We start from the raw sequence: 18,947 nt of genomic DNA, 5'->3' as shown, positions 1-18,947 counted from the left end.
GACGGAGTCTCGCTCTGTCGCCCGGACTGGAGTGCAGTGGCCGGATCTCAGCTCACTGCAAGCTCCGCCTGCCGGGTTTCGCCATTCTCCTGCCTCAGCGTCCCGAGTAGCTGGGACTACAGGCGCCCGCCACCTCGTCCGGCTAGTTTTTTTATTTTTTAGTAGAGACGGGGTTTCACCGTGTTAGCCAGGATGGTCTCGATCTCCTGACCTCGTGATCCGCCCATCTTGGCCTCCCAAAGTGCTGGGATTACAGGCTTGAAGTCCCGGGATTACAGGCTTGAACAGATTACTTCTGTTTCAACCTGCATGCCTTTTATTTCTCTTTCTTATCTTCTATGTTTGCAGAGACCAACAACTGTCAGCACAGCAAAACTGGGCATTTCTTTTCTAACTGAGCTTTGCAGCTACCTACACAATTGTGTGTGGCATCTTCTCCTGGGGGCAAGGACATGAGATGACATCAGGTGGGTGCAGGATCTATCCTGGCTTAAAAGCTTTATGCCCCATGGACACCGATATCTCTGGTAATAATATCATAGAAAACTTTCAGGGTCCTGGTCGAAATGGATGATTTACCTGTCTTAAACGTTATCTTAAGTGAATGACTTAACTTTTTCTGGTCCACTATCATGGTATGCATTTTGTGTATATGTGTGTATGTACATATAGATAGACATTTATATATATATGCATGTACTCACATATATGTGTATATATACGTGCACATATATATCTATGTCTATGTATCTATCTATTGGTATGTAGTCGGATACAGAAAAAGTAATTGCTTTTTTTTTTTTTTTTTTTGAGACGGAGTCTTGCTCTGTCGCCCAGGCTGGAGTGCAGTGGCTCGATCTCGGCTCACTGCAAGCTCCACCTCCCGGGTTCACGCCATTCTCCTGGCTCAGCCTCCTGAGTAGCTGGGACTACAGGCGCCCGCCACCGCGCCCGGCTTATTTTTTGTATTTTTAGTAGAGACGGGGTTTCACCGTGGTCTCGATCTCCTGACCTTGTGATCCGCCCGCCTCGGCCTCCCAAAGTGCTGGGATTACAGGCTTGAGCCACCGCGCCCGGCCAGTAATTGCTTTTTTATATGGCACCTCAGTAAATTCCCTTCTTATCTCTTGTAGTTTCTTTGTATATCGGGTAGTGTTTTCTACATATACAATTATGTTTTCTGTGCATAAAGGGACTTTTTTCTTTTTAATCTGTATGATTTTATTTTTCTTACCTTTTACAGTTACTGTGATCTCCAGTAAAATGTTTAATACAAGTGGAGACAATAGATAACCTTTTCCAGCTCCTGATGGGGGAAAAGTGCTCAGTGTGTGATTAACTTAAGGCTTTTATAGATGTGCTTTATCATGTAAAGGCTGCTCCCTTCAATTCTTTCTATACTGAGAAATTTTTTTGAAAGAGGTGTTAAATTTTTTCAACCCATGTCACAAATCTGCATATGTACTTCCCTAAACCTAATATAAAAGTTGGAAATAGAAACAACCTCTGCCTTGCTAATTAGGTTATAAAACTCCAGAACATTTTTGTTTGATTCGAGAGCTGAAGAATATCAAGCTCATGTTTAAAATTCTGGGAATATCCCTGAGGTGTATACACATCGTGTTGTTATTTAATGTGGGAAAATAATAATCAAACCCATTAACTTAAATTTAGCTCTAGTCTTGTGTGAAGTGAATATGTGTAAATAAAATATATGAATTCTGTGTGAACTATGAGTTAGGATTGCATGATTGCCTAAATCCCATCTCACGCAACTTGTCTGTCCAAATATTTTAAGAGTCACAATTTATATAAAAACAATTTACATTAAAGTTACATTTAGATGTACAAAGAGGTTTTGAAATAAATCAAAGTAGTAGCAATAGAGCACTTACCTATTTCACTGAAAGTAAATGCAACAAAGAAATTATATTACTTAGGATACAAAATGATGAATTTATTCTACTTTGGACGTTTACCTTTCAAATATATATTTAATCTAATTCCATTTATATAAGTATTCTGTAATCACTGAGAAGGAATGTATAACATATTAACTCAATATTTAGCAACTACTAATTTCCTTTATATGTTTCATAACTTCCCTTGACTCTAAATAAGATTCTTTTTAAAGAAATTTTCCTGTTTCCAAGTTTCGTATTTTCTCAGTAATAGGTCTAATATTTTGTCCTTATAAATTTACTAATATGTTTTGTTGACACACCTCAGCAATGAAGTGAGTATCCTCATAAATAAAGCTTAGATTTTAGACTATAAAATTTAACCAATATTACATAGCAGGATTTGACACAAACTTTGGTTTGGTGTAAGTTACAGCAGTGTTGTTTTGTTTAAAAAGCCTTCTTGAGATAGAATTCACTTACCATATAAATCACACATTTAAAATATACAATTCAGCGGTTTTAACATATTTAAATATATGTGCAACCATCCCCCCACAGTTATTTTTAAAACATTTCATCACCTCACAAAGAAACTCCATATCCCTTAGATATTATTCTGCTGTCCCACTACTACCCACCATCCCTAAGCAACCACTTATCTACCTTCAACCTCTATAGAGTTGCTTATCCTGCACACTTCATATACACGGAATTATATACTATGTGTTTTTTGTAGCTGATTTTTTCACTTAACATGTTTTCAGTGTTCCTCCATGCTGTATCATATATCAGTACTGCAGTCCTTTCTTATGGCTGAATAATCTGTTATTTACATTTTTTTATCCGTTCATCCATTGGTAAATGTGTTAGATTGTTCTTGCTTTGCTGTAAACGAAAACCTGAGACTGGATAATTTACGAAGAAAAGAAGTTTATTGGCTCACAGTTCTGCAGGCTGTACAGGAAGCATAGCACTAGCATCTGCTCAATTTCTGGTGAGGCCTCAGGAAGTTTCCAATCACGGTGCAAGGCAAAGGGGGAGCCAGTGTATCACATGGTGAGAGGAGGAGCAAGAGAGAGTGAGGGGAAGATGCCACACACTTTTAAACAGTCAGATCTTGAGAAAACTCATTATCGTAAGAAGAGCACCAAGGGGATGGCACCAAATCATTCATGAGAAATCTACCCTCATGATCAAGTCACCTCCCAGCAGGCCCAGTGATATGATATAGTTTGGCTGTGTCCCCACCCAAAATCTGGACTAGATGCATAACATATCACTCTAAGATCTTAACATTTAGATGAGGTCAGAGACTGGATGGAGATTTTGGCTTCTCACATTAAGAAGCATGTGAGTGTAGGATGTATAGGATAAATAATAGAATGGAAATCTGATGATTAAATTAATGGATTTTGCTAGAAAATGGCCAAGGGCTTATCAGTCCCATTATCTCTTTCTGGATTCTCTGGAGGACAGCACATCCACATCCTGGCTTCTCTTACATGTGGAGCTATTTGAGTGGGTTGTAGACCATGGAATATGGGCAGAAGTGATTGCAAAATTATGTCTTCATTATGTTTTCTCATTTCTGCTCCATTCCCTGGATGTCTCTTTGGACATAATACTTTCACTTTTCACAGTGTCCAGGATTATTGCCCTCTTCATGTGGGCTACAGGTTTGGGTGGTGGGCTGAAAGTGTCTTGATGAGACAAGATCTGGTGACGCTGAGTTGCTGGGTATAAGCTGGGCTGTCTGGTTTGTGCCTGGTTCTGGCTTCCCTGGGGGCTGGAGGAGCAGAAGGAGAGGGATCAGATCCTGGTTGCTGTAAATTAGAGATGAACACATGCCATCTTATATCACAAACTAGAAACCATGTCAACTCCACTCTTCCCTTAGGGCTGCAGGTAGTTAGTCTCAGTGATCCTAAGTTTTGGGTCGTGTAAGAAAGTATCCCTTGGGCAATAGGTCTACCTGTGTATTAGGGAACCCTCCTGCTTATACGGTTTTAAAAAGACGCATATGCCAAATGGTGCAAAGTATTATTATGTAAAAATTTAAACAGTATTCATGAGGCTCCTGTTGAATCAGTCAACGTATTTTATGTTTTGACAAATGTCAGAGTCTGCAAAGAAGTTTCTCAGACCCTCCCCTAGCAGTGTATCGTGATGATGTTGCCAATAATACAGAATATGAATAATGACAGCAATAGCTCTTATGTTCTTATCGGTATGTTCCAGGCCCAGTGGTAAGCAATTCTTAGTTACTTCCCACCAAACAGGTGGCTTTGTCTCATTTATTTACTGGAATTTAAAGAGTCTGGCTCTCAAATGTTTTGGAGCATCCACTTTTCCTGGACAAGTTAAGCCGAGGGCTGGGTCCCACCCCCCAGAGTAGCTGATTCAGTGGGTGAGAACTGAGAACTTGCATTTGTAACAAATTCCCAGGTAATGCTGATGTCATCGGAAAATTACTGATAGGGGAAATTTTATTATCATATTAAATAATTATCTTCATTTTCCTTAGGAATCTCCATCTCAAGGCTCAGAGAGATGAAATGCTGGCGCAGGGATACACAGGGAGGAAAGTTAAGGCGTGAGTCACCCGGTAGAGACATTTGAGAGTTGGTCATTGCCTCAGATAATTTCTACGGAAATCTGTGTACCTATCCTTTAAGAGGAGGTGAAGCCAATCCCTTTCTTGGGAACCTTGAGAAGCCGCGTCACCGAGAACAGAGAGTGCGCTCCAGGTACCACCCGGATTCTGTCAAACTACATTACCCAGAAGGCAGTGCTACAAGGGACGGAAGCCGGCCCCAAGCCGTAGACGGAAGGCGCAGAGGGGCGTTTCCCGTAGCGGCGTGGGCGGGACTTCCGGCGTCCAGTCTTCGGTCGCCCTTAGGTTGAGGGTGCTGTTGTTACCGACGCTACACCGGCCACAACGCCAGACAGGGGCCACTTTTCGAGACCAAGTAGAGACGGACAGTGAGGAGGATAGGACCCACTTACACGCTTTTATGTCAGCCGCGATCTCACCCCCACAAGTGTCAGCAAAACGCTTCCTGGGGCCTTGGCGCCAGCCCTGTGTCCCCACGGCGCGCAGAGGCGGCGTCGCGAACCTTGTGCGCATTTTATGCGGCAGCGAGGACTGAGGTCCCTCGCAGCCCAGAGCCGGAGCCCAGGGTCGGCCAAGCCAGCAGGACCGGCTTCCTCGCCGACTCTCACGGCCTCACCCCGCCCCCTGGGCCCATGGCGGCGCCGGCGTTGGTGAGTGGAGGGTTACGCAGCCCGCGCGCGCTCGGGTCACCGCCCGCACCCATCCGCTGTAATACCGGAGATTCCGGGACTCTGCGCTTCTCCCTTTTGATACCCTAGGATATGGAGATCCCGGGAGAGGGTGAAGTGAGAGGGCAGGTCTAATCACTTCCTACCCAGGGTGCTGAATCCAGGACAGGAGTTGTAAGGAGAGGTCCCTGTTTCTGGCTCTAACCTTGAGCTGTCGCCTCGCTGCCCTCGGCCTCCATTCCCTCGGGTCTAAACTGCGAGTCTCAATACTTTTCTCTGTGGAGGCAACTGGAGCGGGTACGCTTGTGACGTGGTCCCCTTTCAGTGCTCGGAGAGCATCCCTCTAGGTGCCGTCTTTGAAGAAGGACTTCCCAGGTCCTGCTGTTGTTTTAGGGAATCATTCCAGCGGAAGTCTGGCCCTACCAAAAGCTAGGAGAGGGAATGAGAGCCTCGAGGGCAAGAGGTGAGGCGGGAGCAGCATTTTTGGCAGGAGGCTAGAAGACAAGAAGCTCATTGGATTTGTCTTTGTAGATGCCCTGTTTATTACAGATGAATCTGGCATGCTGCCTAACAGCAGTGAATCCGTGCTCCTGTTTAACACATGCTCTTGTATTTAAAAAGCAAATCCAGTTCAATATTCATTAATGACAGTGTACGTGAATGTGTGTCTCTTGGAATGTGAGCACATAACAGGCCCCAAGTTACTCTCCAGCATGTCACACTGTTGACTCCTCATAACTCTGATCACCTTCAGGAGTTGTCTATTCATTTTTCCTCACCTGGCCTGTTCTCTAACCTCAATCTAACGTTGTTCCAGGGTCTCTTCACAGAGAGCTTCCCTGGTTTCATCATGTAAAGTCTCTCCCAGTCTTTGTGGTCTTCTCACTCTTGTGTTGTTTTCTAGAGTCTTCTGACTTTATCTTAATTGTTTATTGCTGAGGATCTGTCCCCTAAACCCGGAATGTGAGCTTTTGTTTTCCATCCCCAGCCCCAAAACTGTTCTGTTCTGGGCCTGTACCACTTAGTCGATAAGTGATTAATGAGTGAGATTCTACCCTCTGGGGCTCCCATCCTACTTAGATTTAATCTAACCCAACCCCACCCCACACCCCACCATGGCTGCAGAGTCACTGCCCAGTCCACCAGGACACTTCCCCTCCCATTCTTCTCTCCTGCACATGCCAAGCTCATTGGACAATTTTCCCTGTCACATTGTCCCTAGATCTCTGCAAGCCTTCTCCTGGATGTGTGCTGCATTGATCTCTCCTAGGGTGCTACCGGAGCAAATAGGAAAAATACTAACAGCAACAAATAATAGCTGGTCTTCACTGAGCACACTGACAATGTGCTGAGAGGCAGTTTCTGCGTATTATCTTATTTAATGCCCTTCTTCTCAGAGTAAAATTCTTTCATTTTCCTTTCTTTACAGAAGAGGAACCGGAGACTCAGATTAACTACCCAAGGTTGCATAGGTGACAAGTAACAGAAACAATCCAGTATATCGAGCACAAAGGCCTACATTATTTATTTATTTATTTATTTTTTGAAAGAGGGTCTAGCTCTGTTGCTCAGGCTGGAGTGCAATGGCCCCATCACAGCTCACTAGCAATCCTCCCCACTAAGTCTCCCAAGTAGCTAGGATTATCGGTGTGTGCCACCACACCCAGCTAATTTTTTAATTTTTTGTAGAGACAGGGGCTCACTGTGTTGCCCAGGCTGGCCTTGAACTCCTGAACTCAAACAATCCTCCCACTTTGGCCTCTCAAAGTACTTACTGGCATGAGTCAACATGCCCAGCCAAAAGCTTACATTTTTAACCAATATTTCACCCACAGTGGATTGGAGATCCCTTCGGGCGACAGCTAAAGTATACTTTGCAAGGGGAAGGTGCGGGCATCTCTCTAGCAGGTGGGCATTGGAATGAAGGGGTCTTAGGGGAACCTTCCTGGCAAGGGGAACTGTATGGACAAAGGCAGAGGCATGAGGAGACGTAGAATGACACCAGGGCTTGTCACCTGCTGACATGTATTTTGTGTGATCATCTGATGGTCATCATGCCAACATCCCATTCTCACCCAGGACAGACAAGGTGCTTAAGGCAACAGCCCAGGTTCTTAGAGCCATAGCCTGCATTGTCCTTGGCCACTTGTGTTACCTGGTACCTAAGGGAAATGTGCTAATTGTGGCTCAGGAAGAAAAAGAACAGGTTGGTGCTCATTGTGGGATATTCCAGGGAGTCTGCAAGTCCCAGCTGCCTGAGGGCAGGGAAACCTTGTTTGAGCCCTCCTAAGCCCTAAGCAGTTGGCACCTCTTCAGGTGAGGCAAAGAAAGGCTCTGCTCTTCCTTCCATATCTATGGAAATATTTTCAGGAGTGGCTGAAATTGTTTTAATTGTAAAAATTATAGGAAATATTTTTAGCCCTTGTCACTGTGGATTCACTGTGGTAATGGAGGAGTACAGGGGTTACACCCATAGATCCTGGACCTGAGGGATGTGGGTTCAAATCCTGCTTCTGCTTATTAGACATGCACCTCTGAGTGACTTGACTCTGAGCCTCAATTTGCTGACTGTGAAATGGAGATGATGATGGCATTTACATCATGGGTTATAGGATGATTACTGAAATTGACAAACACATTGTAACACATGCTGGGTGCTGCAGTGTTTGCTTTATGAACATTTTCTCATTAATTTTCACAACAGTCTGTTGAAGTGGGAACTATTAATGTATTGATGTGGAAACTGGGGCTCCAAGAAATTAAGAGACTTCTCCAAGGTCACACATCTGGCATGGGTTGGTTCAAGAGGCTGGATCTAAACTTCAGGAGCCTGATTCCAGACCTGGAGACATTTACTTGCTTGAACACAGCATGTAAAGCCCTCAGGTGCAGGCAAACAGTGCAGACCAGTGAGGCTCAGCTACTGCTGCTGTGATTATTGTTTGAAGTCTTATTTTTCCCCATTCTTCTAACATCCTAGGACGTTACTGTCTGCTCTTCACAGTCATACGGGATTATCATTGTCTTGTATCATTTTCCAGTGGTTTCTAACATAGGAGGCTTTTCTCTCCCACATCTTTGTATTCTGTCAGCAGCACCATCTTCCTCCACAGGATTCAGTGGAGGAGTTGCTCAGTGATTCAGGGCCTCTGGACCCTTTGCCAGTAACCAAGAAATGGGCTGTAATTTCACCTAATAGCTCCACAGCCACCTGTCACCTCTGTTTGACTTCCCAGGCATTAGTATCATTTGAAGATGTGGTTGTGACCTTCACTGGAGAGGAATGGGGGCACCTGGACCTGGCCCAGAGGACCCTGTACCAGGAGGTGATGCTGGAGACCTGCAGGCTCCTGGTCTCACTGGGTAAGACCTCATTACCCTCCCATGTTGGGGACCCACAGCCTCTTTGAATCCACCCTTTCTAGGCATGGCTGGTCCGGAAGCCTCAGGACACACCCTTCCCTGATCCCTGCAGCCTCAGCACGTTGTAGTCTGACCTCCTCTTGCTGGGTTTCCTTTCGTGTCCATCAAAGATTGTTGTGTAAGGAACATAGTCCTCCTCAACACTTTCATCCCACTGTCTAGCACAGCTGGCCTCAGTCTGATATCCTTATCCCAGATTGCCACAAGAGGTAATTGGCCCAGCTTGGTTAAGTCAAATGTCCTCACAGCCCAGTTAGCAGGACCTGTGGATAATGGGAGGTTCTGCAAGCAGCGGGTGATTGACACAGGTACTAAAAAGGTGCTTGTTTTCAGTGCTGCTGGTATCTTTCTCAGCAACACAGTCTCAGCTGAAAAGTCTATTTGGCCCCTGGCACCTGCACAGTTAACCCTTATTTCCTAAGGCCTGTGCCTTGCTCCTCTGCTGCTACAGATGATTATGTAAAGGGGGCATAGACACATTCTCAAATGGCATGGGTGTATGCTATCCGAGAAAGCTGTTCTTTTTTTCTTTTCTCTTTCCTGTCTCTTGAATGTTGAGTGTTGGCTTAGGGCTGAATCTTTAACATTCCCATAGCTGTTAGTGAATTTCTTCCTCAGTAGAAAGAGTAGCCTCAAACTCCCAGCCTCGAGCAGGCAGCAGGAACTTGCTGGGACCTGATACCATTTTGATTTTGCCATTTTTATAGTAACCTGTCACAGCAAGTTAACTAATACCCGTAAAGTACTTAGAATAGAGCTGGAAACAAAATAAGTGTTCCACATGTGTTTGCTACATTTAACAAATTAATAAATACCAAATGCTCTCCCACCTAAACCTTTAATGGCCAGTTTGCCCAGAAGTTGGTCTGAGTAGAAATTAATGGAGGCCCAAGGTCTCGCTTCGTCCAGATGTTCAAATGGTTACCGTCGACTGGACTCTCCCAGCCCTGCATCCCCGCAAGGGATGAGTCATTAATGAAGTAAACGTGGTGTTATTTTATGACAACTGTGATTGCCTGTGAAAAGGAGATGTATGGGAACAGCATTCCAGGAGGAGGGACCAACATGAGCAGCATCCCTGTGGGAGCAGGTGCTTGATTCCTTAACAGATGAAGGCAGGCCTGATTCCCCTTTAACACTGCTCATCACCCAGCTCAGTGCCAGGCATATGGCAGAACGTGTGCTGAGTGTGCATGTGGCATGTAAGTGTGCATAATCCTATGGTGAACATTTGCTAAGTGACAGCTGGATGCATGCCAGGACAAGATTTTCCAGTTGATGCTTCTGGGTCCTGGTGCCTCAGTCACTGACTTCTCTCCAGAGTCTTCTGTCTTTTAGCCTTCACAGTTGAGAAAATGTGTGTGGCTGCATGTGGAAGAAGACCACCTCCTGCCAATTTCACCCTGAAAATAATTTATTACTTCACCTAATGAGAAGCCCTGAGGTGCTGCTGCCTCCTGGCTTGGTCGATGCCAATCCATGCTAACCCAGTTCTCTATCTGCTTTTTCTCCTCAGCCTAGGGCCCTGGCCAGTACCCTTGTGGAGCAGTAGGCCTCCATGTTCCGCTTCAGTCACTGGCCTGCCTTACACAACTGACTATCAATAGATGCCATTCATCAGGCGGTTTAGTCCTGTGTTTTTCAACCATCATAGGCACCAAAATCACCTGGGAAGCTTTAAAAACTACCAGTGCTCAGTCCCTGCTCAGAGAGTTGGTTTAATTTGTTCTGTTTTTGGAACTGGGTGTTGCTAGGTAGTTTTGATGCACAGGGTGGTTGAATCCTACTGACTTAGGTTAGTTAGGAAATAGTTTTGGTGAAGTGGGGGAGGGCCCCTTCTGGGGTTTCGTTGCAGTATGTTAAATGTATATACTCCTTTCCACCTCAGACTTTTCTTTTTGTCTTTACCTATATACCATACTCCATTTGTTTCTCCATGCACAGGGCATCCTGTTCCCAAACCAGAGCTGATCTACCTACTGGAACATGGACAGGACCTGTGGACAGTGAAGAGAGGCCTCTCCCAAAGCACTTGTGCAGGTTGGTGACTTTGAGAGTCTGGCAGCGAGTATCAGGGCAGCCTGCAGACCACCCAGGCATCACTGTGTCTGAAATGCCATGGGCAGCTATTTTGTGGTCTTGAGCAGTCATGGAACCCTTGACCCCATGGTCCCCCATCTTCCCACTCCGTCACACACTCTTCACCTTTATTCAGGTTGGAATATGCTCGGTAGGAGACAGATTCTAGCCTTTGATGATTTGCCACTCACTAGCCTCATGGCTCTGGAGAAGTTGTGTGATGTCACTGTGCCTTTGGTATACAAGTTAGGCTGAGTTAATTACCTTCTCTGAAAAATAAACTCCAAAATCCTGGTGACTCAACAGATTTAGCTTAGTTTAGTTTTGTTTTGTTTTTTCATCCATGCCATAGTCCAGTGTGGGTCAGCGGGAAAGCTGTGTACCTGTATTTATTTAGGGATCACATGCATTCTGTTGTCAATATGCAGCTTTAAGGTTGCCCCGGCCAAGAGGAATGGGAGAGGTGGGCAGTAGTCACTTCCATTTGCACACACACATCACTTCCATTCACATTTCATTGACAAGAACTGGGTATTAGGATACATGTTGTATCAGGCTGGGAAATGTGGTTTAGCTTTCTTATGCCCAAGGAGAAGAGCCCATGGGTATAGTGAGCATACACTTATCTGATAAACTTAGCCTACATTTGAAAGATAATGATGATAGTTTCTGCATGACTGGGTTGTTTGGGAATGTGATTGCATAACAGGAAACTGCCTAGCACACTGCCTGACCCAGAGTGGCTCAACAGAAGTTACCTGTTAGTAATATTCATGTAGTGTTAGTCATAAGGAATAGTGATAGCTCGGATGTTCTTCTTCATTCAGAAGACAGTCCTTTCTTTTCCTGCAGATTACTATTTCAAACTACACTCTGCATCCCACCATTTTTCACCTTCTGCAGCCCATCATGTATTGATCCATCCATCCATCCATCCATCCTTTCATTTGTGTATCAGATACCCAGAAGCACTCCCTAGCCCTACTGTTTTCTGGCCCTCCTGTCTTCTAAAACCTCAAGGTGATGATTGCCTTTGTCAGTCCCACATCTGGGCTGCCAAAGGGAGCTGGAGCCATCAAGCAGCTGGATTTGTGACACTGCAGATTCACCATCTCGTCCCTCTAGTGCCCTTCTTGCCTGCTCAGCCAGCTTTCACCCCTCTCCCCAGTTCCTCATCTTCCCTTGAATGTCTCAGAGGCACCTCATACTCATCATGCTTCAAAAGGACCTCATGACCTCCCCACTTTCAGCTAATGCCCCTTTCAATGAGTAGAGAAGGCTAAAAACAAACGTGGACAACTCCTCAATACCTCCATCTCCTTCATACCCAATATCCAGCCACCCCTGAACCTTGACCGCTTTACATCATCCATGTCTCCTGAATCCCTCACCTTCACCAGTTCCATCAGCTCCAGCATTAGTACTGTAGGCCAAGTGATTATCTCTCGCCTGCATAATGCTACCATATTCCTCACTGTTTTCCCCACATGTGCTCTGTGCCTCTGGTCAGCCCTGTGTGTTATATCTGCATCCACTCACATATTCCGTGTATCACTGCCTCCCTTGCCACTGATGTCAGAGCATCTGACCTACTTTATGAATAAAGCCTACACACTTGATTTTCTTGCTTTTTGACACTTACTGATTCACGTGCATCTGACTCATCCTGCAACTTCTTTCTCACTTCTGTGGAAGAGTTCTCATCCTAGCCATGGCTAATTTCTCCAGCAGAATCTAGATTACACTTTCTGCCCTCTCAGGTGTATTAGCCGTCTACTGCTATTCATATGTAACAATATTACCACAAACCCTGCAGCTGGAAACATCACTCATTTATTATCTCCCACCTATGGATTGGGAGTCCGGGCACAGCTTAGCTGGGTCCTCTCAGGACTGTCATAGGCAGCTCATAGCTCATCACAGTCAGCTCACTTCTTCAAATCAAGCCACTATGTGAGACTCCAGCAAAACTGATGCTCCAGTCTTATAAAATTACATATATTTTATCATGTACATTCCATCATCTTTGCCATATTCTATTCTTTAGAAGTAAATCGAGGTCCTGCCAGCATTCTAACAGGGGGACTACAAAAGGGTGTGAACACCATGACTTGGTGATTGATTTTTTTGTATTTTAGGTAGAGATGGGGTTTTGCTATGTTGGCCAGGCTGGTAATTCCTGGCCTCAAGTGATCTTCCTGCCTCAGCCTCCCAAAGCACTGGGATTACAGGTGTGAGCCCCCACACCCAGCCACAAACGAATGTTTTATATGCTTTTTCTCCTAACAGCTTGTAGGCAGGAACTGAGAGCATCCCAGTTTTTCAGATGAGGAAAGTGAGTCTTAGAAAAGTGTGTTAGTCTCCTCTGGCTGCTGTAATAAAATACTGTAGACTGCATGGCTTATATAGCAGAAATGTATTTTCTGTCAGTCTAGAGGCCGCAAGTCTAAGGGCAAGGTGCCAGCATAGTTGGGTTCTGATAAGGTTTGTCTTCCCAGCTTGCAGACGGCTGTCTTCTCCCTTTGTGCTCACATGGCCTTCCCTCAGTGCCTTCACACACGGTGGAAGCTCTCTAGTGTTTCTTCTTACAAGAGGTTTACCATGTTGGCCAGGCTGGTCTTGAACTCCCGACCTTCAGTGATCCGCCTGTCTTGGCCTTCCAAAGTGCTGGGATTACAGGCATGAGCCACCACACCCGGCCCCCCTCTGACTTTCATAATTGTCCCTAGGTGTGCAGAATTAGAAAAATGGTAAATAGTGATTTATGACACATTGTCGTCATTAGTCAATGCGTGTCCTGGGTTTTTGTTTTATTTTCTTTCATTGCATTTTATTAATATATTTATTCATCCTCCTTTAAAAAGATCGTAATGAACACCTACAAATTTTTGCCAAGTACAAGAACATTACCTGCTTCCTGCATCTGTTGACGTGTTTCTTTCCTTTCCCATTCCTGTGCTGCCTCCCTTGCATACATGGCCAATTTAAGATTTGTTATTCCATTGCTTATTCTGTAGGAAGATTCAGGTTTTTTCCATAAATATAGGCTATTCAGATATTCTGTTTTTGCTTGTCAGTTTTGGTAATTTGAGTGATTTAAAATATTTGCCCACTTTATCTTTGTCTTCCCATTACTTTTTAAGATTGTTTCATCTCAAAATGGTATATTTTATATTTTATCACAATAAAAGTCAGAAAAATAAACTTAACATATCTATATATCTTTTTATAATGCCATTTAAAACTGATAAACCTTCTAAAAAAATAAAAGGTTGTTACGTTGTATTCTTGTGTGTGTGTATTTTGCTTTTTTTGAACATTATGAAAAGTGTATTGTGGTTTATATTGTCTTCTAGGGTTTTCACTCTTATTCAACAGTAAGTTACTAACATTCATGATGCATATAGCTGTAGTTCACTCATTTTTTTCCTGCTATAGTCAATTGCATGAATATAACACAATGTATTCATTTTCAGGGAGAGCTTAAAAATGTTTGCGTACTGTTTTTTGTTCTCACAAACAATGCTGCCATAAATTCATGTATGTGTCCTCAGACACATCTATAGGAGTTTCTCTTAGTAAAGTTCCTTGGCCTGGCATTTCTGGATTATAAGATAAGCAAAAGAAGAATTTTACTAGATAATGCTCTGTTGTTTCCTAAAACGGTTATACCCATTTCACTTCCCTTGCCATATCTGAACGATTTCATAGAACAACATACTCTTCAATAGTTGATGTTGTCAGGTCCTTTAGTTTTTTCAACCTAGTGAGTATAAAATGGGGCATCTCATTGTGGTCCTAATTTGTTTTTCCCCCATTACCAAGAAAGGTGAACACATGTTGATTGGTCAATGTATATCTTCTGTGGAATATCAGTGCATAATATGTTCATTTTTCATTTTGGGGTAGAGTGAAGTTCCCAACCATAATTGTGAGTTTATTTCTCCTTTCAACTCAGTTTTTGGTTCATGTATTTTGAGGCTCTGGTGTTTGGTGCATACAGATTTAAGATGATTTTGTCCTCCTGGTTCCATGGTCTTCTCTTTATCTTGTGATGCCACTCTTTGTCTCATTTTCTTAGGTCTTTGCTATCTGATACTAATGTTACCTTTTTTGTTTGTTTGCTTTTTTGTTTATTATATTTACTCTAGTCAAATTACTCTTTTCATTTATGATTAATGCTTTTATATCTTGTTCTAAAAATCTTTCTCAAAAGATATTCATTTTTATTTTGTGTTTAATGTTTAGCTTCTGACAGTTGGATCTTAATCACTCTGGAGGTAATTCTGTATGTGGTATGAGGTAGGAATATTATTTCATTTTTCTCCATGTGGCAAATAATTTTTCTAAATCCATTTATTGAATGGTTCCTCCTTTTCCCAATGGCCTTCTCTGCTGCTTCTATCATATATCAAAGTTACATATATACATTTCTGAGTTCTCTATTTCATTTTTCCCTTTCACTGTTTGTCTTTTATCTATGCCTAACCACACTGCCTGAATGCATATAGTTTCATCATAATACTAATTCCTCATAGGATAAGTCCCCTGCTTTATCCTTCAGAGTTATCCTAGTCTCTGTATTAGCTGACTCTGACTGGTCTCTATCCACAGTCAGCTTGTCAATATCTATCAAAAACCCTATTGAGATTTTATCTGATGTTATATTGAATTTAGAAGTGAATTTAGGGAGAACTGACAACTTTATATTGATTAATCTCTTTTCATATAGATCTTTAGTGTGTTAAGTTTTATAATTTTCTTCATGTAGATCTTACCTATTTTGTGTATGTTCATTTAGTCTTTATTCAGACATTGTGGACTCATTATGTTCATCCAGACGCTTCTCACCCTCCTCACTTTTACAGGCAAGAATCCTGAGAATATGTTTCTTCTCTGTCTCTGCCTGCCTTTCCATCCTCATCTCCATCATCTCATTCCATTTACATTACTCAGCAATCAGCATTCTCTGAAGACTTTCAACCCTTGTACATTCTGTTTTCATCTGCCAAAGTTTCCCTCCTAATTCCTCTGTCTGGGAACTCCTATTCTTCTTTTTAAAGAAAGCTCACATAGCACCTTTTCTTGGTGCTGTGATCCAAGACATCCTCTGATCCCTCTCTGTCTCTCTTCTGGGCCATGTTAAGTGTACCTTCCCTGCATTGTCATAGCGCCATGAGACTGCCTCTGTCACAGCACATTCATCACACACATTATAATTATTAGTCTGCCCACTCTCCCTCATTTGGGAGAGTGAGGAGCTGTCTCCATTCCAGATTCTCTGTCCTCTGCCCTTGCTTTTCCTTTGGGTTTCCTTTTAAAGATCTCAAGAGTCCAAGAATTAGGAAAGAATTTGCAAGCCTGGTTTTGAGAGATGTAAAAATGCAGTAGGCGGCCAGGTGCGGTGGCTCACGCCTGTAATCCCAGCACTTTGGGAGGCCGAGGTGGGCGGATCACGAGGTCAGGAGATCGAGCCCATCCTGGCTAACATGGTGAAACCCCGTCTCTACTACAAATACAAAAACATTAGCTCAGTGTGGTGGCGGGCGCCTGTATAGTCCCAGCTACTCTGGAGGCTGAGGCAGGAGAATGGTGTGAACCCGTGAGGCAGAGCTTGCGGTGAGCCAAGATCGTGCCACGGCACTCGAGCCTGAGCGACAGAACAAGACTCAAAAAAAAAAAAAAAAAAATGCAGTAGACATCAGAGACACTGTTGTCACCTTCATTCTTCTGCTAAAGTGGTGATTTTGTTTGTTCTATGTTGACATCACTAATGTTGTTTGTTTTATATTGGATTTCCTTCAGGTGAAAAAGCAAAACCCAAGACTACAGAGCCTACTGTTTCTCAGCTGGCCTTCTCTGAGGAATCCTCTTTCCAGGAACTTCTGGCACAGAGATCCTCAAGAGATTCCAGGTTTGGGCAAGCTAGAGATGAGGAAAAGCTAATAGAAATTCAGGAAGGGAACTTGAGGACAGGAACAAACCCGCACAAAGAGATATGCCCTGGAAAGTTGAGCTATAAACATGATGATTTGGAGCCAGATGATAGTCTGGGCTTAAGGGTTTTACAGGAACGAGTCACTCCACAAGATGCTCTCCATGAACGTGACTCTCAACGACCAGGAAAAGACCCCATAATTGATGCAAGGAATAACCCTTACACATGCATGGAATGTGGGAAAGGCTTTAGCAAGAAGTGGGCCCTTGTTCGGCATCAACAGATTCATGCTGGAGTGAAGCCCTATGAGTGCAATGAGTGTGGGAAAGCCTGTCGTTATATGGCTGATGTCATTCGACATATGAGGCTTCATACTGGGGAAAAGCCATATAAGTGTATTGAGTGTGGGAAAGCCTTCAAACGCAGGTTTCACCTCACAGAGCACCAGCGTATTCACACTGGAGATAAGCCCTATGAGTGCAAAGAATGTGACAAAGCATTCACCCACCGCTCTTCTTTTATCCAGCATAGTATGACTCACACTCGAGAAAAACCCTTTTTATGCAAAGAATGTGGGAAAGCTTTTTACTACAGCTCCTCATTTGCTCAACACATGAGGATTCATACTGGAAAGAAACTCTATGAGTGCAGTGAATGTGGAAAGGCCTTCACGCACCGCTCCACATTTATCCAGCACAATATGACCCACACGGGAGAAAAACCATTTTTATGTAAAGAATGTGGAAAAGCCTTTTGCCTCAACTCATCCTTTACTCAGCACATGAGGATTCACACTGGAGAGAAACCCTATGAGTGCAGTGAATGTGGAAAGGCTTTTACTCATTGCTCCACTTTCATCCGACATAAGAGGACCCATACCGGAGAGAAGCCCTTTGAGTGCAAAGAATGTGGGAAGGCCTTTTGTGACAGCTCTTCCTTAATTCAACACATGAGGATTCACACTGGTGAGAAGCCTTATGAGTGCAGTAAATGTGGAAAGGCCTTTACACACCACTCTGTTTTTATTCGACACAACAGGACCCACAGTGGACAAAAACCCTTGGAGTGCAAAGAATGTGCAAAAGCCTTTTTCTATAGCTCTTCCTTCACTCGACACATGAGGATTCACACTGGAGAGAAGCCCTATGTTTGTAGAGAATGTGGGAAGGCTTTTACCCAACCTGCAAATTTTGTTCGGCATAATAGGATCCACACTGGAGAAAAACCCTTTGAATGCAAAGAATGTGAGAAAGCCTTCTGTGACAACTTTGCTTTAACTCAGCACATGAGAACTCACACTGGAGAGAAACCCTTTGAATGCAATGAATGTGGAAAGACCTTCAGCCACAGTTCATCGTTCACTCACCATCGAAAGATTCATACCAGAGTTTAAAAGACACAGGAAGGACTTTTACAAGTGTGTTCACCTTTAGTGAACTCAGTGGTGACATACCTTTCCTTTTGAATATAACTATTGAGGGAAATCTTTTGGCCAGAGAAATGTCTTAGTATCTGAGAATCTATACTAACAAGAAACAAAATTGTCCCTGTGAAATCTTTTTGTGGCAGGTAATCACTTATCATTCAAAGAATTATATTAAAGATTGACCCAGTTTAGAGCCTTACACTGTACCTGAGAATAATCAAGAGGAGAGACCTGGTGGTTAACATGCATTTAGGTAAAATGTCAGCAACAACTTTCCTCTTATTAATACTATAAATCCATCTTAAGCATATTTTAAAATAATGAGAGATGGAGGAAACAATCTAGAAGAGAAAAGAAAAAGACGTGCATAACTTGTTCTCAATTTCCATTTATGACAGTTTGTCATTTGGCGGGTTGGGGGATGGAACAGGGAATAAGACATTGAAAAAGTCTCATCCCCTTTGTATGTCTTACATATATATATATCTCTAAGGAGAATTGGACCATTGAGGGCAGCTCTGCCAACATTTATTAGAAGTATTCATTGTTCCAAAACTGTCATCTCTACCCTTGAGGGAGTGTAAGTCTTTGTGAGAAATATAAAGGCTTGAGTCATGAAATACGTAACACATGTGCACATGTACACACATTCATTTATATATATATATGCAGTGAATTGTTACTCGTGGTAGTTAGGTTCTGTGAATTTCCTGTGCACACTGAATTAGTGAATGCTGAATGATTGTTGCTAGGGGAAATACAGGGTTAGCTTCTATGAGCCTTGGATCCAAACATTTTTATCAACCAGTCAATAACTTTCTTCTATGGGTATTTGTTTGTTTGTCTGTTTAAAGACACCTTATCAGTGTTTCTTTTTTTTTTTTTTTTTTTTTTT

The 18,947-nt window shown here is 43.2% G+C and overlaps 1 protein-coding gene across 2 annotated transcripts; it reads left to right on the top strand.

The window, feature by feature from the left end:
* Positions 1-4,365: 4,365 nt before the first annotated feature.
* Positions 4,366-18,920, top strand: ZNF599 (zinc finger protein 599). 2 transcript variants are annotated; one of them, XR_001002376.1, is made up of 4 exons: positions 4,366-5,168; positions 5,512-5,649; positions 8,423-8,549; positions 10,554-10,995. XR_001002376.1 is itself a non-coding variant. In XM_011947591.1 (4 exons), the coding sequence occupies exons 1-4, from the start codon at positions 5,151-5,153 to the stop codon at positions 18,017-18,019; spliced, it is 1,767 nt and encodes a 588-aa protein (XP_011802981.1). In that variant the 5' UTR covers positions 4,366-5,150; the 3' UTR covers positions 18,020-18,920. The 2 variants fall into 2 exon arrangements, 1 of the variants encoding a protein (XP_011802981.1); XM_011947591.1 differs by lacking the exon at positions 5,512-5,649 and adding an exon at positions 16,494-18,920 and having other exon boundaries at positions 10,554-10,649.
* The last annotated feature ends 27 nt before the right edge of the window (positions 18,921-18,947 follow it).

This window comes from Colobus angolensis, unplaced genomic scaffold (assembly GCF_000951035.1).
Source record: "Colobus angolensis palliatus isolate OR3802 unplaced genomic scaffold, Cang.pa_1.0 Scaffold107, whole genome shotgun sequence".
Classification (NCBI taxonomy): Eukaryota; Metazoa; Chordata; class Mammalia; order Primates; family Cercopithecidae; genus Colobus; species Colobus angolensis.
This window is presented reverse-complemented; position numbering and strand designations above follow the sequence as displayed.

Excerpts from the sequence above, each read along its gene's own strand:
- ZNF599 (XM_011947591.1), top strand. Across the intron at positions 8,550-10,553 it reads CAGGCTCCTGGTCTCACTGG|GGCATCCTGTTCCCAAACCA; the intron begins GTAAGACCTCAT and ends CTCCATGCACAG. Across the intron at positions 10,650-16,493 it reads CTCCCAAAGCACTTGTGCAG|GTGAAAAAGCAAAACCCAAG; the intron begins GTTGGTGACTTT and ends GATTTCCTTCAG.